This window comes from Catharus ustulatus, chromosome 31 (assembly GCF_009819885.2).
Source record: "Catharus ustulatus isolate bCatUst1 chromosome 31, bCatUst1.pri.v2, whole genome shotgun sequence".
NCBI classification, from domain to species: domain Eukaryota; kingdom Metazoa; phylum Chordata; class Aves; order Passeriformes; family Turdidae; genus Catharus; species Catharus ustulatus.
This window is the reverse complement of record NC_046251.1, coordinates 2,934,283-2,950,558: the sequence shown is the minus strand read 5'-3', so window position 1 is coordinate 2,950,558 and position 16,276 is coordinate 2,934,283. Positions and strand designations below refer to the sequence as shown.

Sequence of the window (16,276 nt, the reverse complement as noted above, 5' to 3'; positions counted from 1 at the left end):
AATTCCAGAACCTTCCTGAGCGCAGGGAGAGAAATCCAGAACCTTCCTGAAGAGGAGGGACACAAATCCAGAACTTTCCTGAAGGGCAAGGAGACACATCCAGAACCTTCCTGAGTTCAGGCAGACACAGCCCCAGCCTCGCCCTCCCTGCTCAGCGGTCACTTGGTCACACCAGGCCGGAGAATCAGGACCTGCCTGTCCCCAGTGTCCTGCCTGTCCCCATGTTCTGCCTGTCCCCAGTGTCCTGCCTGTCCCATGCCCTGCCTGTCCCTTGTCCTGCCTGTCCCCAATGTCCTGCCTGTCCCCATGTCCTGCCTGTCTCATGTCCTGCCTGTCCCTTGTCCTGCCTGTCCCATGTCCTGCCTGTCCCCATGTCCTGCCTGTCCCCAATGTCCTGCCTGTCCCCATGTCCTGCCTGTCTCATGTCCTGCCTGTCCCTTGTCCTGCCTGTCCCATGTCCTGCCTGTCCCCCATGTCCTGCCTGTCCCCATGTCCTGTCTGTCCCGTGTCCTGCCTGTCCCATGTCCTGCCTGTCCCCTGTGTCCTGCCTGTCCCCAATGTCCTGCCTGTCCCATGTCCTGCCTGTCCCCCATGTCCTGCCTGTCCCCATGTCCTGCCTGTCCCATGTCCTGCCTGTCCCCATGTCCTGCCTGTCCCGTGTCCTGTCTGTCCCCAGTCCTGCCTGTCCCATGTCCTGTGTGTCCCATGTCCTGTGTGTCCCGTGTCCTGCCTGTCCCATGTCCTGCCTGTCCCCATGTCCTGCCTGTCCCCATGTCCTGCCTGTCCCCAATGTCCTGCCTGTCCCCATGTCCTGTCTGTCCTGTGTCCTGCCTGTCCCATGTCCTGTCTGTCCTGTGTCCTGCCTGTCCCCTGTCCTGCCTGTCCCCATGTCCTGCCTGTCCCCTGTCCTGCCTGTCCCGTGTCCTGCCTGTCCCGTGTCCTGCCCAGGCCAGGCTCAATCCTGGGGTCCCTCCAGAATGGAAAACTCCAACACCTCGTGGTCACTCTGCCCAAGTGCCACTGTCCCCACCGTTCCCTGCTCCAGCCACACCTCCTCAGGTGAGCCCAGCTCCCAGCTGTGCCAGGGGCTCCCTCTCACCCCCTCAGGAGCCCCTGGACTGGGCTGAGGTGCAGGTGACACCTGCCCAGGTGTCCAAGGGCCGGTGGCCATGGGAGCTCTGCAGGACCCTTTGTCACCTTCATCATCATCATTGTCATTGTCACCTTCATCATTGTCACCTTCATCATCACTTTCATCATTGTCACTCTCATCATCATCATCGTCATTGTCACCTTCATCATCATTGCCTTCATCAGTGTCACCATCACCGTCACTTCCATGACTGTGTCATCACCGTCACCTTCACTGTCACCTCTGTCACCGTCCATCTCCTCATGGCCAATGTCACCACAATCACACGCTGTGATGTCCCTGAGAGCTGCCCCAGCCCCTCTCCTGCTCCACCTGTCCCATCTAAAGAGCTTGGAGACCCCCAGGGTACACCTGGGGACACACAGGGGACACCTGGAGACACCCAGGGCACACCTGGAGACACACAGGGCACACCTGGAGACACCCAGGGCACACCTGGAGACACACAGGGCACACCTGGAGACACACAGGGCACACCTGGAGATTCCCAAGGCACACCTGGAGACACACAGGGCACACCTGGGGACACCCAGAGCACACCTGGAGACACACAGGGGACACCTGGAGATTTCCAAGGCACACCTGGAGACACACAGGGGACACCTGGGGACACACAGGGCACACCTGGGGACACCCAGGGCACACCTGGAGATTCCCAAGGCACACCTGGAGATACACAGGGGACACCTGGAGATACACAGGGGACACCTGGAGACCCCCAGGGCAGCGCTCCAGACCTGTGGGGTCACACCTGTCCCTATGGGGTCACACCTGTCCCCTGCAGGGACCACAGATGTCCTCTATGGAGATTACACGTGTCCCCAGTCAGTGTCACACATGTCCCCTGTGGGATCACGTGTCCCCTCAGGTGTCACACGTGTCCCTGTCACTGTCCCCTCAGGTGTCACACGTGTCCCCCGTGGCAATAACACAGCTGTCCCCTGTCAGCGTCACACCTGTCCCTGTGGGCTCAGACACGTGTCCCCTCAGGTGTCCCCTCAGATGTCCCTGTCACGTGTTCCCTCCAGGTGTCACACGTGTCCCTCGGTGGCACTACACAGCTGTCCCCTCTCAGTGTCACACCTGTCCCTGTGGGCTCAGACACGTGTCCCCTCAGGTGTCACACGTGTCCGTGTCAAGTGTCCCTGTCACTGTCCCCTCAGGTGTCACACGTGTCCCCTCAGGCGTCCATGTCACGTGTCCCTGTCACGTGTCACGTGTCGGGCGCCCCCTGTCGGTTTCCCACACCCTGCACGTGCCGCACGCACCGCCCGCAGCCTCTGGCGCCCCCTAGCGGCCGCGCGGCCCCAGCCCCGCCCCCTTGCTGACGTCACTTCCGGCGTCCGGTGCCGCGCCGGGGCCGGGCGGAAGCAGCGGCGGAAGCGGCGGCGGTGGCGGAAGCGGCGGCGGAAGCGGCGGCCATGGCGGCGGCGGCAGCGGCGGGTGCCTCTACCGGCCCCGGCCCCGGCCCTGGCCCCGGCGCCGCCCGCACGAAGAAGAAGCAGAAGCGCTTCGTGCCGCAGCGCGTGAAGCTGCCGCGGGCCGCGGACCCGCTGCTGGCGGTGCTGGGCTGGGGGGTCACGCACCAGGTCAGGACCCGGCACCGGGACCCCCGCGTCTCTTCCCCCGGGACCCTCGCCCCATTCCCGGCATCCCCATGTTCCCTCCGCGCCTCTCCGGGATCCCCCGCCCGGGATCTCCGTGCCCCTCCCCGCCATCCCCGCAGTCCCCTCCTCGTGTCCCTTCCCTGGCACCGTCATTTCCCCCGCAGTCCGCAGGATCATGTCCCCCGTCCCTTGGCCCCGTTATCCCCCATCCCCACACCTGAGGGACCCCGGGTTTGGGGGCTGTGCCTGGGGGTGGTTCCTGGGGGTGGTTCCTGGGGGTCCCAACGCGCCCTCCCCAGATCAACGAGCTGAGCCAGGTGCCGCTGCCCGTGATGCTGCTGCCCGACGACTTCAAAGCCAGCTCCAAAATCAAGGTCAACAATCACCTGTTCAACAGGTGAGCAGCACGATGGGGAGGGGGAGGTGTGGGGGCAGCACCCCACAGCGGGGGACACCCAAAAACTCACCACGAACCCCCCCAAACTCAGGGAGAACCTGCCCAGCCACTTCAAGTTCAAGGAATACTGTCCCCAGGTGTTCCGTAACCTCCGCGAGCGCTTCGGCGTCGACGACCAGGATTACCAGGTGTGTGGGGGGGGCGCTTTGGGGGGGTCCCCCAGGCTGTCCCCGAGCTCCTGGCCACCTGTCCCCTCCCCGTGTGCCCCCCAGGTGTCCCTGACCCGGAGCCCCCCGCGCTGGGCAGGCAGTGGCCACCGGCTGCTGCTCTCGGCCGATCGGACGCTGGTGCTGAAGGAGCTGTCGAGCGAGGACGTGGCCGATGTGCACGGGCTGCTGTCCCACTACCACCAGGTACGGGGGGCCCGTGGGGTGTGGGGACATCCCCGAGCGCGGCTGTGTCACCTGTGTCCCCTCCCCTCCCCAGTACGTGGTGCAGTGCCACGGGCAGACGCTGCTGCCGCGCTTCCTGGGCATGTACCGGGTGAGCGTGGACAGCGAGGACACGTACCTGCTGGTCATGAGGAACCTGTTCAGCCACCGCCTGCCCGTGCACAGGAAGTACGACCTGAAGGTATTGGGGTGTCCCCTGACCCCCCCTTGATTGTGATCATGGGGCAGCCTCCCCCAAAAATCCTTTCTGTCATCTCTGTTCACTCCTCTGCAGGGCTCCCTCGTGGACAGAGAGGCCAGTGACAAGGAGAAGGTATGGCAGGAGAATGCTGTGAACCCCCAGATTTGGGGAGGGGGTCTCCAGGCCTCATTTTCCCTCCCTCCCCAATAATGCCAGCTCATTACTTGTCCCCTATCCCCCAATAAGAGCTCATTCCCCTGAGAAGGGGTTCCCATGACCCCACAGCTCCAGCCTGTCCTGGGAGGGTCCCACAGCCCTGGGGTGTCCCCTCCAGCTCAGGGCTGCCCCCCCTGTCCCTCCCCAGGGCAAGGAGCTGCCCACGCTGAAGGATGTGGATTTCCTCAACAAAAACGAGAAGGTGTTTGTGGAGGAGGAGCAGCAGCGAGAGTTCATGGACAAGCTCAAGAGGGATGTGGAGGTGGGAACTGGGGGGGGCTGCACCCCCAGGGAGCCATTGAGGGGGGCTGTCTGCCCTCCCCCTCCAGCCCCCACCCCAAATAATCCTTTGGTCTCCCAGTGCCCAGGTTCTGAGGGTTTGGGGGGGCTTCTCCCTGGGGCCATGGAGTGTCCCCCACCCCTAATGTCCCCTTGATTGTCCCCCCAGCTTTGAGAGTCCCAGAGGTTTTTGGGGTTTGTGTCCAGGGCTTTGGGGATTGTTGTGGGGGTTATCCAGGCTCTGGGGGTTTGGAGGGGCCGTGCCCAGGCTCTGGGGGTTTTGGGGTGAAACCCCCGAGGGTTTTGGTGTGCCCCCCCCCAATTCCTGCTGTTTCTCCCCAGTTCCTGGTGCAGCAGAAGCTGATGGACTACAGCCTGCTCCTGGGCATCCACGAGGTGGAACGGGGGGAGCAGGAGGAGGAGGAGGAGCTGGAGGAAGAGGAACCTGGGGGAGGTGACGAGGGGGGGCTGGGGGGTCCCTATGGCACCTCCCCTGAGGGCCTGGGCGGGCTCCTCAACTCCTACCGACCCCTGGGGCCCGGGGAGTTCGACCCCTGCGTGGACGTGTACGCCCTGCGCGGGGCTGAGGGTGAGCTGGGGGGGAATTTGGGGTGGGGGGGGGGCGGTTTGGTGGTGCAGAGAGCACTGAGCCCCCCTGGCTGTGCCCCCCCAGGAGCCCCCCGACGTGAGGTTTACTTCATGGGGCTCATCGACGTCCTCACCCAGTACGACGCGCGCAAGAAGGCGGCGCACGCGGCCAAGACCGTCAAACACGGGGTGAGGGGGCACCCCAAATGGGGAGGGGGATCCTCCACACGGGGGGGTGGCAGAGCTGCTGGGGGCTTTGGGGAGTGGGGTTTGGGGGGAGTGAACCTTTCAGGGGGGTGTTGAGGGGTGTTGAGGCCCTGGCAGGGTCTGGGGGTGCAGGGGGGTCTGGGGGTTGTGGGGAGGTTGGGACTGGGGGAGGCTGTGGGGATGTCAGGGGGGTGCCCAGGCAGGTGGGAGTTCTTCTGGGGGAGGGGGCAGTTCCCAGGGGTGTTATGGGAGGTTGGTTTTGGGGTGGGGGAGTTCAGTTCTCAAGGTATTTGGGGCAGGGCTCTGTTCATGGAGTGTTGTGGGGGTGTTAGGAGGGGCTGGGGGGGTTCCCAGGGGTGTCAGGAGGGGCTGGGGGGGTTCCCAGGGGTGTCAGGAGGGGTTGGGGTTGTTCCCCGGGGTGTCAGGAGGGGTTGGGGTTGTTCCCCGGGGTGTCAGGAGGAGCTGGAGGTGTTCCCAGGGTACCTGGGGCTCTGTTCCTGGGGTGTCCCTGGGGTCTGAGCCGGTTCCCCCCAGGCTGGAGCTGAGATCTCCACGGTGCACCCCGAGCAATACGCCAAGCGCTTCCTCGACTTCATCACCAACATCTTCGCCTGAGGGGGGCTCTGGACCCTCCCCACGGGACCAAAACCCCCCAGGGTGTGCTGCCCTCCCCCCCCCACGCCCAGGGCCCCCATAGCAGCCCCCACCCCGCAACAGGGTTTCACTACTCAAGTGCCTTAACTTTATATAAGGGGGTCTGGGGGGCTCTGGCCCTGACACTGGGGGGGTCTGGGGTGCCCCCCTACCCTGCACAAGGGGCTCTGGGACCCTTCTGCCTCCTCCCAAAGCTGGGAGGGGGTCAAACACTACTTGCCCCAGGGATAGGGAGGTGAAGGGGGCCCCCACTCATGACCTCCCAGGGGTGCAGCCCCCACCCCTGTTCCAAATGGGGCTGGGGGATGCACCCTGCTCCCCTCCATGTGGGACCTGGGGGGGCTTCAGAGCTCCCCCCCTTTGCTGCAGCTCCCGGGGGTCAGGGGAGGACCCCGTCCTGGTGTGACCCCCGGGTGGGCGGGGCCCTGCTGGGCTGACAGCCCTGTCCCCATTTGTGGGAGTGTCGTGTGTAGTGTTCCTCCCCCCACCCCATTTTATGGGGCTTCTTCCCCAGCTCCGTACCCTGAGAAATAAATTATTGAACAAGTCCTGAGTCTGCCGCGTTCCCTCGGGCCCCCCCTGCGCTCCTCAACCTCCGCGGGTCCCCCTGTGCCAGGGACCCCAAATTCCCGCCCAGGCCCCGCCCCCGCACATGGCCCCGCCCCCTTCCGGACCCTTTCCATTACAATAAGCCCGCCCCCTTCGTGGCCCCGCCCCTCCCTGTCCCTTCCCGCTATACCGGCCCTGCCCCCGCCGTGTCCCCGCCCCCTGCTCGTTGCCATGGCGACGCCCTCCCTGCCGGCTCCGCGCGCCGTTGCCATGGCCCCGCCCCTCCCCCCGTTGCCATGGCGGCCCCGCCCCGCGCGGTCACGTGACGCGGCGCGCGCAGGGCGCCCCCCGCCGCCGGACGCGCCCGCGATGCTGCGCCCGCCCGGGCCCGGTGGGTGCGGGACCCCCGAGCCCCCCCGGGAACCGCCTCGGCCTCCCCGCCCCGCCACCCGCCACCCGCTCAGCCCGCGCCCCCCGCCCCGGGCCTGCTGCTGCCTCCACCGCAGCGACCCTCCCGGGCCCCTCCCCGGGCCTGTCCGTTCTCCTCGGGCCTCAGCGGGACCCCCCCGAACCCCCCGGGCCTTATCGGGGCTCTGCGACCCCCGCCACCCCGGGCCCCTCCCCGGGCCTCAACGGGAACCCTCACGGCCTCCCGGGCCTGTGCTGTCACCTCCCGGCTCCGTCCGTGCGCCCCGGCCTCGTCGGGACCCCCCGGGCCTGTCCTGCCTTCCCCGGGCCTCACCGGGACCCCTCGGGCCTGTCGGGACCCCCCGGGCCTGTCCTGCCTTCCCCGGGCCTCACCGGGAACCCCCCGGGCCTGTCCTGCCTTCCCCGGGCCTCACCGGGACCCCCCGGGCCTGTCCTGCCTTCCCCGGGCCTCACCGGGACCCCCTCGGGCCTGTCGGGACCCCCCGGGCCTGTCCTGCCTTCCCCGGGCCTCACCGGGACCCCCCGGGCCTGTCCTGCCTTCCCCGGGCCTCACCGGGACCCCCCGGGCCTGTCCTGCCTTCCCCGGGCCTCACCGGAACTCACCGGGACCCCCCGGGGCTCATCGGGACCCCCCGGGCCTGTCCTGCCTTCCCCGGGCCTCACCGGGACCCCCCCGGGCCTGTCGGGACCCCCGGGCCTGTCCTGCCTTCCCCGGGCCTCACCGGGACCCCCTCGGGCCTGTCCTGCCTTCCCCGGGCCTCACCGGGACCCCCTCGGGCCTCACCGGGACCCCCCCCGGGCCTGTTCAGCCCCCCCCATTCCGGCCCCCATCCCCCACCCTGACCCCCCTCGTGGAGCCCCCCGGGGGTCTCGGGGGGATGGGAGGACACCGGGGAGGGGCAGCGCCGTGTTCAGCACCCCCCGGTCCGCAGGGACCCCGCACCGGGGATGCTGGGGGGGACCGGGGGCGCTGGGGACCCTCGGGGTGCGGGGGTTGGGGGGTTGTGGGGTCCCCTGGGGACACGGAGGGGGTGACACTGTCACTGTCATTGCGGGGAGGGGTCCGGGGGGATCGAGGAGCCCCAGACTGGGTTTGGGGGGTGGTGGGGACTGTCTGTGACCCCCCCTTTGTCCCCCCGTGTCCCCCCAGCCCCGGGCTCGTGGCTCTGCTGATCCAACGCTCGCTGCTCGTGTCCCCCATGGGCTCACCAGGTGGGTGTGGGGGACCCCCCGGGCTGTGTGAACCCCACTCGTGCACTGCCCCTGGTGCTGGGGACCCCTTGGGACCCCCCCGGGCTGTGGGACCCCCTGGTTCTGGGGACCCCCTGGGACACCTCCCCCTTCACCTCGGGGACCCCCCCTACCATGGATCAGGGTTCTGGGACCCCCTCCGGCTGTGGGACCCTCCAGGATGGGGAGGGGGGTGCTGGGGACGCCCCAAACCTCGCCCCAAGCCCCCCAGGGGTCAGGGCATGGTGACACCCCCCAGTGTCCCAGATTTGGGGACAGGGGCAGGTTTAACCCTTGGGTGAGTAAATGTCCCCCCAGGGGGGCAGGGGACCCCTCAGAACCCCCCTGGGTGCCCTGTCTGGGCTCTGTGCATTCTGGGGGGGTCCCTTAAGCTCCCAAACTCAGAGGGTTTTGGGGGGGTCATGTTTAGGCTCTGATTTTGGGGGGCAGACTCCCCAAGCTCTGGGGTTTTGTGGGCTCCATTCCCAGTGTCAGAGGATTTTGGGGGGTCCATTCCCAGTGTCAGAGGATTTTGGGGTTCATGCCAAGTGTGTGAGAGGTTTTGGGGAGTCCATGCCCAGCCTCTGAGAGGTTTTGGGGTCCATATCCACTCTCAGAGAGTTTTAGGGTTCATGCTCAGTCTCAGGCTTTGAAGACCCCATGCCCAGATTTTGGAGTTCTAAGGGTCCTATGGCCCTTTGTGGTTTTGGGGTGTCCCCCCTCCATGTTCTTTGTCCTGCTGGTGCCAATGGGGTCCAGTGTGGGGGGATTTTGAGGGTCCTGTGCCCAGTCCCTGGCAGCTTTGGGGTCCCCCAGTATGGTTCGAGCTGCCAAGGATGTTGGGGTGCAGGGGGGGCCACCCAGAGCCAGGTGCTGCTGACAGTGGGGTCCAGGCTCAGAAGGTTTTGGGGTGTCCATCCCCATCCCCTGATGGTTTGGCGTGTCTGTGGGTGTTGTTTGGGTGGTCTGTGCCCCATCCCTGGAGGTTTTGGGGTGTCTGTGGGTGTTTTGGGGTGTCTGTGGGTGTTTATGAGGTCTGTGCCCCATCCCTGCAGGTTTGAGGTGCCCATGCCCATCTTGAGGGTTTTGGGGTTCATGTTGTAGAGGGGCCACAGCAGGAGTTGGGTGATTGGTGCCAGCAGGGTCAGATCTCTGGGGATGTGGGGTCTGTGCCCGGCCCCTGATGTTTTGGGGTGTCCATGGCTGGTTTAGGGCCTGTGCCCAGTCCCTGAGTGTTTTGGGGTGTCCATGAGTGTTCTAGGATCTGTGCCTGGCCCCTGATGTTTTGGGGTGTCCATGGCTGTTTTGGGGGTCCATGTTCACTCTCTGGGTGTTTTGGGGTGTCTGTGCCCAGTTCCTGGGTGTTTTGGGGTGTCCCTGGCTGGTTTAGGGGCCATGTCCAGTCTGTGAGTGTTTTGCAGTCCAAGCCCAGTCCCTGATGTTTTGGGGTATCCATGGCTGGTTTAGGGCCTGTGCCCAGTCCCTGGGTGTTTTGGGGTGTTCATGGGTGTTTCGGGGTGTCCGTGGATATTTGGGCTCCATGCTCAGCCCCTAATGTTTTGAGGTGTCCCTGGGTATTTGGGCTCCGTACCCTGTCCCTGATGTTTTGGGGTGTCTGTGGCTATTTGGGCTGCGTGCCCAGTCCCTGATGTTTCGGGGTGTCCCTGGGTGTTTTCGGGTCCATGCCCCTTCCCTGATGTTTTGGGGTGTCCCCCATGTTTCGGGGTGTCCATGGATATTTGGGGTCCATGCCCAGTCCCCAGGTGTTTTGGGGTGTCCATGGCTGTTTTAGGGGCCATGCCCAATCCCTGATGTTTTGGGGTCCATGCCCAGTCCCTGGGTATTTGGGCTCCGTGCCCTGTCCTTGATGTTTTGGGGTGTCTGTGGCTATTTGGGGTCCATGCCCAGCCCCTGATGTTTCCGGGTGTCCCTGGGAGTTTTGGGGTCTATGTCCAGTCTCTGGGTGTTTCAGGGTGTCCCTGATGTTTCGAGGTGTCTGTCTGTGGATATTTGGGGTCCATGCCCAGTCCCTGGGTGTTTCGGGATGTCCCTGGGAGTTTTGGGGTGTCCCTGGGAGTTTTGGGGTCCATGCCCAGTCCCCGGGTATTTGGGGTCCGTGCCCAGTCCCTGATGTTTCGGGGTGTTTTGGGGTGTCCCTGATGTTTCAGGGTGTCCCCGGGTATTTGAGGTCTGTGCCCAGCCCCTGATGTTTCGGGGTGTCCCTGGCTGTCTCGGGGTGTCCCTGGCTGTTTTGCGCTCCATTCCCCATCCCATGGCACTCCCCTCCCCTTTCCCCCCCCTTACCGAGCTGTCCCCGCAGTGTCCTTCGTGCTGTCGAGGATGTCGGGCTGCGGGGGCCCCGCCAAGAGCCGAGTGACGGTTCCGAAGCGCGTGTGGGAGTTCGTGACGCGGGAGCGCGCGGCGCGCCTGGCGCTGCTGGCGCAGGAGGCGCGGGTGCGGATCCTGGTGGACGGAGAGACCCCCGAGCTGTACGTGCTGCAGCTCTGCGCCACCCCCCCGGGCCCGCCCGGCTCCGCGGGGCTCTGCCCGGCCCGCAAGGCGCTCAAGGCGCTGCTCAAGGAGACCGAGAAGGAGCTGAAGAAGCGCAGCCAGCGGCACGGGGAGGTGCTGGGGGCGCGGCCGGAGCCCCCCGCGGGCGCTGCCGGAGCTCCCGGCGACGAGGAGCCGGAGCGGCAGTGCCCGATCTGCCTGGGGGAGATGCGGGGGCCGCGCACGCTGGAGCGCTGCCGCCACTCGTTCTGCGGGGAGTGCATCGCCAGGGCGCTGCAGGTGCGCTCCGCCTGCCCCGTGTGCGGCCGCTTCTACGGGCAGCTGGTGGGGAACCAGCCCCCCGACGGGCGCATGCTGGTCACCCGCGACGCCGCGCTGCCCCTGCCCGGCTACGAGGCGTTCGGCACCATCATCATCCAGTACGTCTTCCCGCCCGGCGTGCAGGGGGTGAGTGCGGCCACGGGGAGTGATCTCAGATCCCAAATCCCGTCAGGGGATGGGCCCGGCCCTGCCCTGTGCACCCAGAGCCCTGAGGGGTGCCATGAATGGTCCGGGTTCAGCTGGGTGTGCCCAGATCCTGCTGAGTGTCCCCAGCACCCCTGGGTGTCCCCAATCCTGCTGAGTGTCCCCAGCATCTCTGGGTGTCCCCAATCCTGCTGAGTGTCCTCAGTATCCCTGGGTGTCCCCAAGTCCTGCTGAGTGTCCCCAACACCCCTGAGTGTCCCCAGATCCTGCTGAGTGTCCCCAGCATCCCTGGGTGTCGCCAAGTCCTGCTGAGTGTCCCCAACACTCCTGAGTGTCCCCAGATCCTACTGAGTGTCCCCAGCACCCCTGGGTGTCCCCAATCCTGCTGAGTGTCCCCAGCATCCCTGGGTGTCCCCAATCCAGTCCTGTGCCCCCCCAAATGCTCCTGGCCCAGCCCTGTGCGCCCAGCGCCCCCATGGGTACCATGAGTGCCCCGGGTTCAGCTGTGTGTGCCCAGATCCTGCTGAGTGTCCTTAGCATCCCTGGGTGTCCCTAAGTCCTGCTGAGTGTCCCCAGCATCTCTGGGTGTCCCCAGTCCAGTCCTGTGCCTCACAAATGCTCCTGGTGCAGCTCTGTGTCCCCAACACCCCTGGTGTCCCCAAATCCGGCTGAGTGCACCCAACACCCCTGGGGTGTCCCCAGATCCTACTGAGTGTCCCCAACATCCCTGGATGTCCCCAGATCCTGCTGAGTGTCCCCAACATCCCTGAGTGTCCCAACCCAGTCCCATGCCCTCTAAACACTCCTGGCCCAGCCCTGTGCCCCCAGCGCCCCCATGGGTGCCATGAATGGCCCAGGTTCAGCTGGGTGTGCCCAGATCCTGCTGAGTGTCCCCAACACCCCTGGGTGTCCCCAGATCCTGCTGAGTGTCCCCAGCATCCCTGGGTGCCCCAACCCGGTCCTGTGCCCCACAAATGCTCCTGGTCCAGCTCTGTGTCCCCAACACCCCTGGGTGTCCCCAGGCCTGGTCCCCAACCCCACATCCCCCTGTCCCTTACCTGGTGTGTGTCACCTCCATCCCCGTGCAGGTGGAGCAGCTGAGCCTGGGGTGCAGGACCCAGCACCAAACAGAGCATGCCATCTGTCCTTGTGCCCCCCTGTGCCATCTGTCCCCTGTGCCCCGTGTGCCATCTGTCCCCATCACTGTCCCCTGTGTCCCGTGTGCCCCCTGTGTCCCCTGTGCCATCTGTCCCCTGTGTCCCCTGTGTCCCCTGTGCCTCCTGTGCCCCCCTGTGCACCCCCTGTGTCCCCTGTGCCCCCTGTGTTCCCTGTGTCCCCTGTGCCATCTGTCCCCTATGTCCCCTGTGCCCCCCCTGTGCTCCCTGTGCCATCTGTCCCCGTCACTGCCCCCTCACCTGTGCCCCCTGAACCGGGGGTGCAGCCCCTGGGCACTGCATGGGCACTGACACCTGTGTCCCTGTCACTTCACTGCCACCCTGAGCCCTTCCCTTACCTGGGCAGGTGGAGCACCTGAACCCGGGGTGTGGTACCTGTGCCCCCCTCACCTGTGTCCCCCTCACCTGTACAGGTGGAGCAGCCAGACCCAGGGGTGTGGCACCTGTGCCCACCTCACCTGTGCCCCCTTCACCTGTCCCTCTCACCTGTCCCCTCTCCCCTGTCCCTCTCACCTGTCCCTCTCACCTGTCCTCTCCCCTGTCCCTCTCACTGTCCCTCTCCCCTGTCCCTCTCATCTGTCCTCTCCCCTGTCCCTCTCCCCTGTCCCTCTCCCCTGTCCCTCTCATCTGTCCCTCTCATCTGTCCCTCTCCCCTGTCCCTCTCACCTGTCCCTCTCACCTGTCCCTTTCCCCTGTCCCTCCCCTGTCCCTCACCTGCTCCCCTCACCTGTCCCTCTCCCCTGTCCCTCTCACTGTCCCTCTCCCCTGTCCCTCCCCTGTCCCTCTCACCTGTCCCTCTCACTGTCCCTCTCCCCTGTCCCTCTCCCCTGTCCCTCTCCCCTGTCCCTCTCCCCTGTCCCTCCCCTGTCCCTCTCACCTGTCCCTCTCACTGTCCCTCTCACTGTCCCTCTCCCCTGTCCCTCTCCCCTGTCCCTCTCACCTGTCCCTCTCCCCTGTCCCTCCCCTGTCCCTCTCACTGTCCCTCTCCCCTGTCCCTCTCCCCTGTCCCTCCCCTGTCCCTCTCACTGTCCCTCTCCCCTGTCCCTCTCACCTGTCCCTCTCACTGTCCCTCTCACCTGTCCCTCTCCCCGGTCCCTCTCCCCTGTCCCTCTCCCCTGTCCCTCTCACTGTCCCTCCCCTGTCCCTCTCACTGTCCCTGTCCCTCTCACTGTCCCTCTCACTGTCCCTCTCCCCGGTCCCTCTCCCCTGTCCCTCCCACTGTCCCTCCCCTGTCCCTCTCACTGTCCCTGTCCCCGCGCAGGTGGAGCACCCCAACCCCGGCGTGCGCTATCCCGGCACCACGCGCGTGGCGTACCTGCCCGACTGCCCCGAGGGGAACAAGGTGCTGGGGCTGTTCCGCAAGGCCTTCGCCCAGCGCCTCACCTTCACCGTGGGCACCTCGCTGACCACCGGCCGCGCCAACGTCATCACCTGGAACGACATCCACCACAAAACCAACTGCACCGGCGGGCCCCAGCTGTGCGGGGGGACTGGGCTGGGGGGCACCTGGGGGGCACCTGGGGGGGCTGGGGACACCTGGGGGGGTACCTGGGAACACCTAGGCAGGGCTGGGGGGTACCTGGGGGCACCTAGGGGGTACCTGGGGGGGCTGGGGGCACCTGGGGGGTGCTTGGGAACACATGTGGGGCACCTGGGGGTGTACCTGGGAATGCCTGGAGGGGGCTGGGGGCACCTGGGGAGTATCTGAAGGGTACTCTGGGAACACCTGGGGGGTACCTCAGAGGGACCTGGGAACACCTGGGGGGCACCTGGGATATACCTGGGAGCAGCTGAGGAGCACCTGGGGGTACCTGGGAACACCTGGAGGGTACCTGCATGGTACTCTGGGAACACCTGGGGGGTTGGGGGTACCTGGGAACACCTGTGGGGCACCTGGGGGTACCTAGGAACACCTGGGGGGTACCTGTGGGGGTTGGGGGGGCTGGGGGTACCTGAGAACATCTGGGGGGTACCTGGGGGGTACCTAGGAACACCTCGGGGGCACCTGGGAACACCTAGGGAGCACCTGGGGGGCACCTGGGGGTACCTGGGAACACCTGGGGGGCACCTGAGAACACCTGGGGGGTGCTTAGGAACACATGTTGGGCACCTGGGGGGGTACCTGGGAATGCCTGGAGGGGGCTGGGGGCACCTGGGGAGTATCTGAAGGGTACTCTGGGAACACCTGGGGGGCACCTGGGATATACCTGGGAGCAGCTGAGGAGCACCTGGGGGTACCTAGGAACACCTGGGGGGTACCTGCATGGTACTCTGGGAACACCTGGGGGGCTGGGGGTACCTGGGAACACCTGGGGGGTACCTGGAGGGTACCTGGGAACACCTGGTTAGCACCTGGGGGGTACCTGGGAACACCTGGAGGGTACCTGGGAACACCTGGGGAGCACCTGGGGGTACCTGGGAACACCTGGAGGGTACCTGGGAACACCTGGGGAGCACCTGGGGGTACCTGGAATACCTGGGGGGTACCTGGGAACACCTGGGGAGCACCTGGAGGGTACCTGGGGGGCATCGGAGGGGTTGGGGAACAGTGCCCACCACAGCACCGACTGCACCCAGCTGGGCAGGGGGGATGTGGGGACACCTGGGGGGTACCTGGGGGGTTGGGGATGACATCCACCCCAAGAGCAGCTGTGCAGGGGTGGGGTGACCTGGGGCTGTGGCTGAGGGGAGGGGGCACGGCCTGACCCTGCCCCTCTGCCCCCAGGTTCGGGTACCCCGACCCCACGTACCTGGCGCGGGTGCAGGAGGAGCTGCGGGCCAAGGGCATCACCGAGGACTGAGCGGGGGCAGGGGGAGCACCGGGACCCCCCCCAGGACCGCCCCCCAGGCTGGGGGATCTCCCCATACACGGGGGGCAGGAGGAGCACCCCCCTGGGCAGGGGATCCCCCCCAAACGGCCCCGCTGGGCAGGGGGAGCCCCCGGCGGGAGGGGGGAGCACAAGGAGGGGGCCAGGACCCCCCCCCAGAGGGGCTGGAGCCTCCCCGCCCCCACAGCACGGACAGACGGACCCTGTACATAGCCCTGACCCCCAGGACACTCGGGGGGACCCCTGCCCCCCCAGCCCCAGGGGGGGCACCCTCGGGGGGAGTTATTTATTTTTTATTTCCCCCCCAGGTCTGTAACTTTGATCCAATAAAAATATGCAATGGATTGAGGGGGGCTGGGGGGCACCGGGAGGTGCAGGGGGGGCAGTGCTGGGGGGGGGGGACAGGGCTGGGGACAGGGCTGGGGACACTGCCATGGGGACAAGAGACCTGGGAGTTTGGGATGGGACATGGAGGTGTTGGGATGAGAACACTGGGATGGACATGGGGACATTGGGGTGGGCATGGGGACATTGGGATGGGCATGGGGACACTGAGATGGATGTGGGGACATTGGGATGGACATGGGGACATTGGGATGGACACAGTGACACTGGGGTGGACACGGGGACATTGGGATGGGACACTGGGATGGACACTGGGACATTGGGATGGACATGGGGACATTGGGGTGGGCATGGGGACACTGGGATGGACACTGGGATGGACATGGGGACACTGGGATGGACATGGGGACATTGGGGTGGGCATGGGGACACTGGGATGGACATGGGGACACTGGGATGGACACAGTGGCACTGGGGTGGGCATGGGGACACTGGGATGGACATGGGGACACTGGGGTGGACACTGGGATGGACATGGGGACACTGGGGTGGACACTGGGACATTGGGATGGACATAGTGACACTGGGATGGACGTGGAGACACTGGGATGGACATGGGGACATTGGGGTGGACACAGTGACACTGGGGTGGACATGGGGACATTGGGGTGGGCATGGGGACACTGGGATGGACATGGGGACACTGGGGTGGACATGGGGACATTGGGATGGACATGGGGACACTGGGATGGACATGGGGACACTGGGATGGGACAGCAAGATGGGGACATTGGGATGGGGACATGACATGGGACAACAGGACAGTACATTGGGCTGGGAATGTGTGCTGGGACTTTGGGATGGGACACTGGGAAGGGACACTGGGGCACTGGGATGGGAAGCCAGGATGAGAGCAGGGGGTGGGACACTGAAATGGGACTTTGGGATTTTGGGATGGGGGCACTGGGCTGGATCCTGAGGTCAGGGGGATTTTGGGGTGGGGTAACACA

At 65.8% G+C, this 16,276-nt stretch overlaps 2 protein-coding genes across 2 annotated transcripts; both read left to right on the top strand.

Moving 5' to 3' along the window:
- Nucleotides 1–2,597: 2,597 nt before the first annotated feature.
- Nucleotides 2,598–6,251, top strand: PIP4K2C (phosphatidylinositol-5-phosphate 4-kinase type 2 gamma). Its single transcript, XM_033083257.1, has 10 exons — nt 2,598–2,742; nt 3,060–3,157; nt 3,249–3,345; nt 3,430–3,570; nt 3,644–3,790; nt 3,884–3,922; nt 4,155–4,268; nt 4,628–4,874; nt 4,959–5,062; nt 5,615–6,251. The coding sequence occupies exons 2-10, from the start codon at nt 3,093–3,095 to the stop codon at nt 5,693–5,695; spliced, it is 1,035 nt and encodes a 344-aa protein (XP_032939148.1). The 5' UTR covers nt 2,598–2,742; nt 3,060–3,092; the 3' UTR covers nt 5,696–6,251.
- A 387-nt stretch (nt 6,252–6,638) lies between these two features.
- DTX3 (deltex E3 ubiquitin ligase 3) lies at nt 6,639–15,265 on the top strand. Its single transcript, XM_033083240.1, has 5 exons — nt 6,639–6,674; nt 7,863–7,924; nt 10,263–10,900; nt 13,355–13,572; nt 14,819–15,265. The coding sequence occupies exons 2-5, from the start codon at nt 7,912–7,914 to the stop codon at nt 14,892–14,894; spliced, it is 945 nt and encodes a 314-aa protein (XP_032939131.1). The 5' UTR covers nt 6,639–6,674; nt 7,863–7,911; the 3' UTR covers nt 14,895–15,265.
- Nucleotides 15,266–16,276: the final 1,011 nt, after the last annotated feature.

Coding starts and splice junctions, on each gene's coding strand:
- PIP4K2C (XM_033083257.1), top strand. CDS start 3,093: ATGCTGCTGCCCGACGACTTCAAAGCCAGCTCCAAAATCAAGGTCAAC. Junction 3,923..4,154: donor AGGCCAGTGACAAGGAGAAG/GTATGGCAGGAG, acceptor GTCCCTCCCCAG/GGCAAGGAGCTGCCCACGCT. Junction 4,269..4,627: donor AGCTCAAGAGGGATGTGGAG/GTGGGAACTGGG, acceptor GTTTCTCCCCAG/TTCCTGGTGCAGCAGAAGCT.
- DTX3 (XM_033083240.1), top strand. Junction 10,901..13,354: donor TCCCGCCCGGCGTGCAGGGG/GTGAGTGCGGCC, acceptor GTCCCCGCGCAG/GTGGAGCACCCCAACCCCGG. Junction 13,573..14,818: donor TGCACCGGCGGGCCCCAGCT/GTGCGGGGGGAC, acceptor CTCTGCCCCCAG/GTTCGGGTACCCCGACCCCA.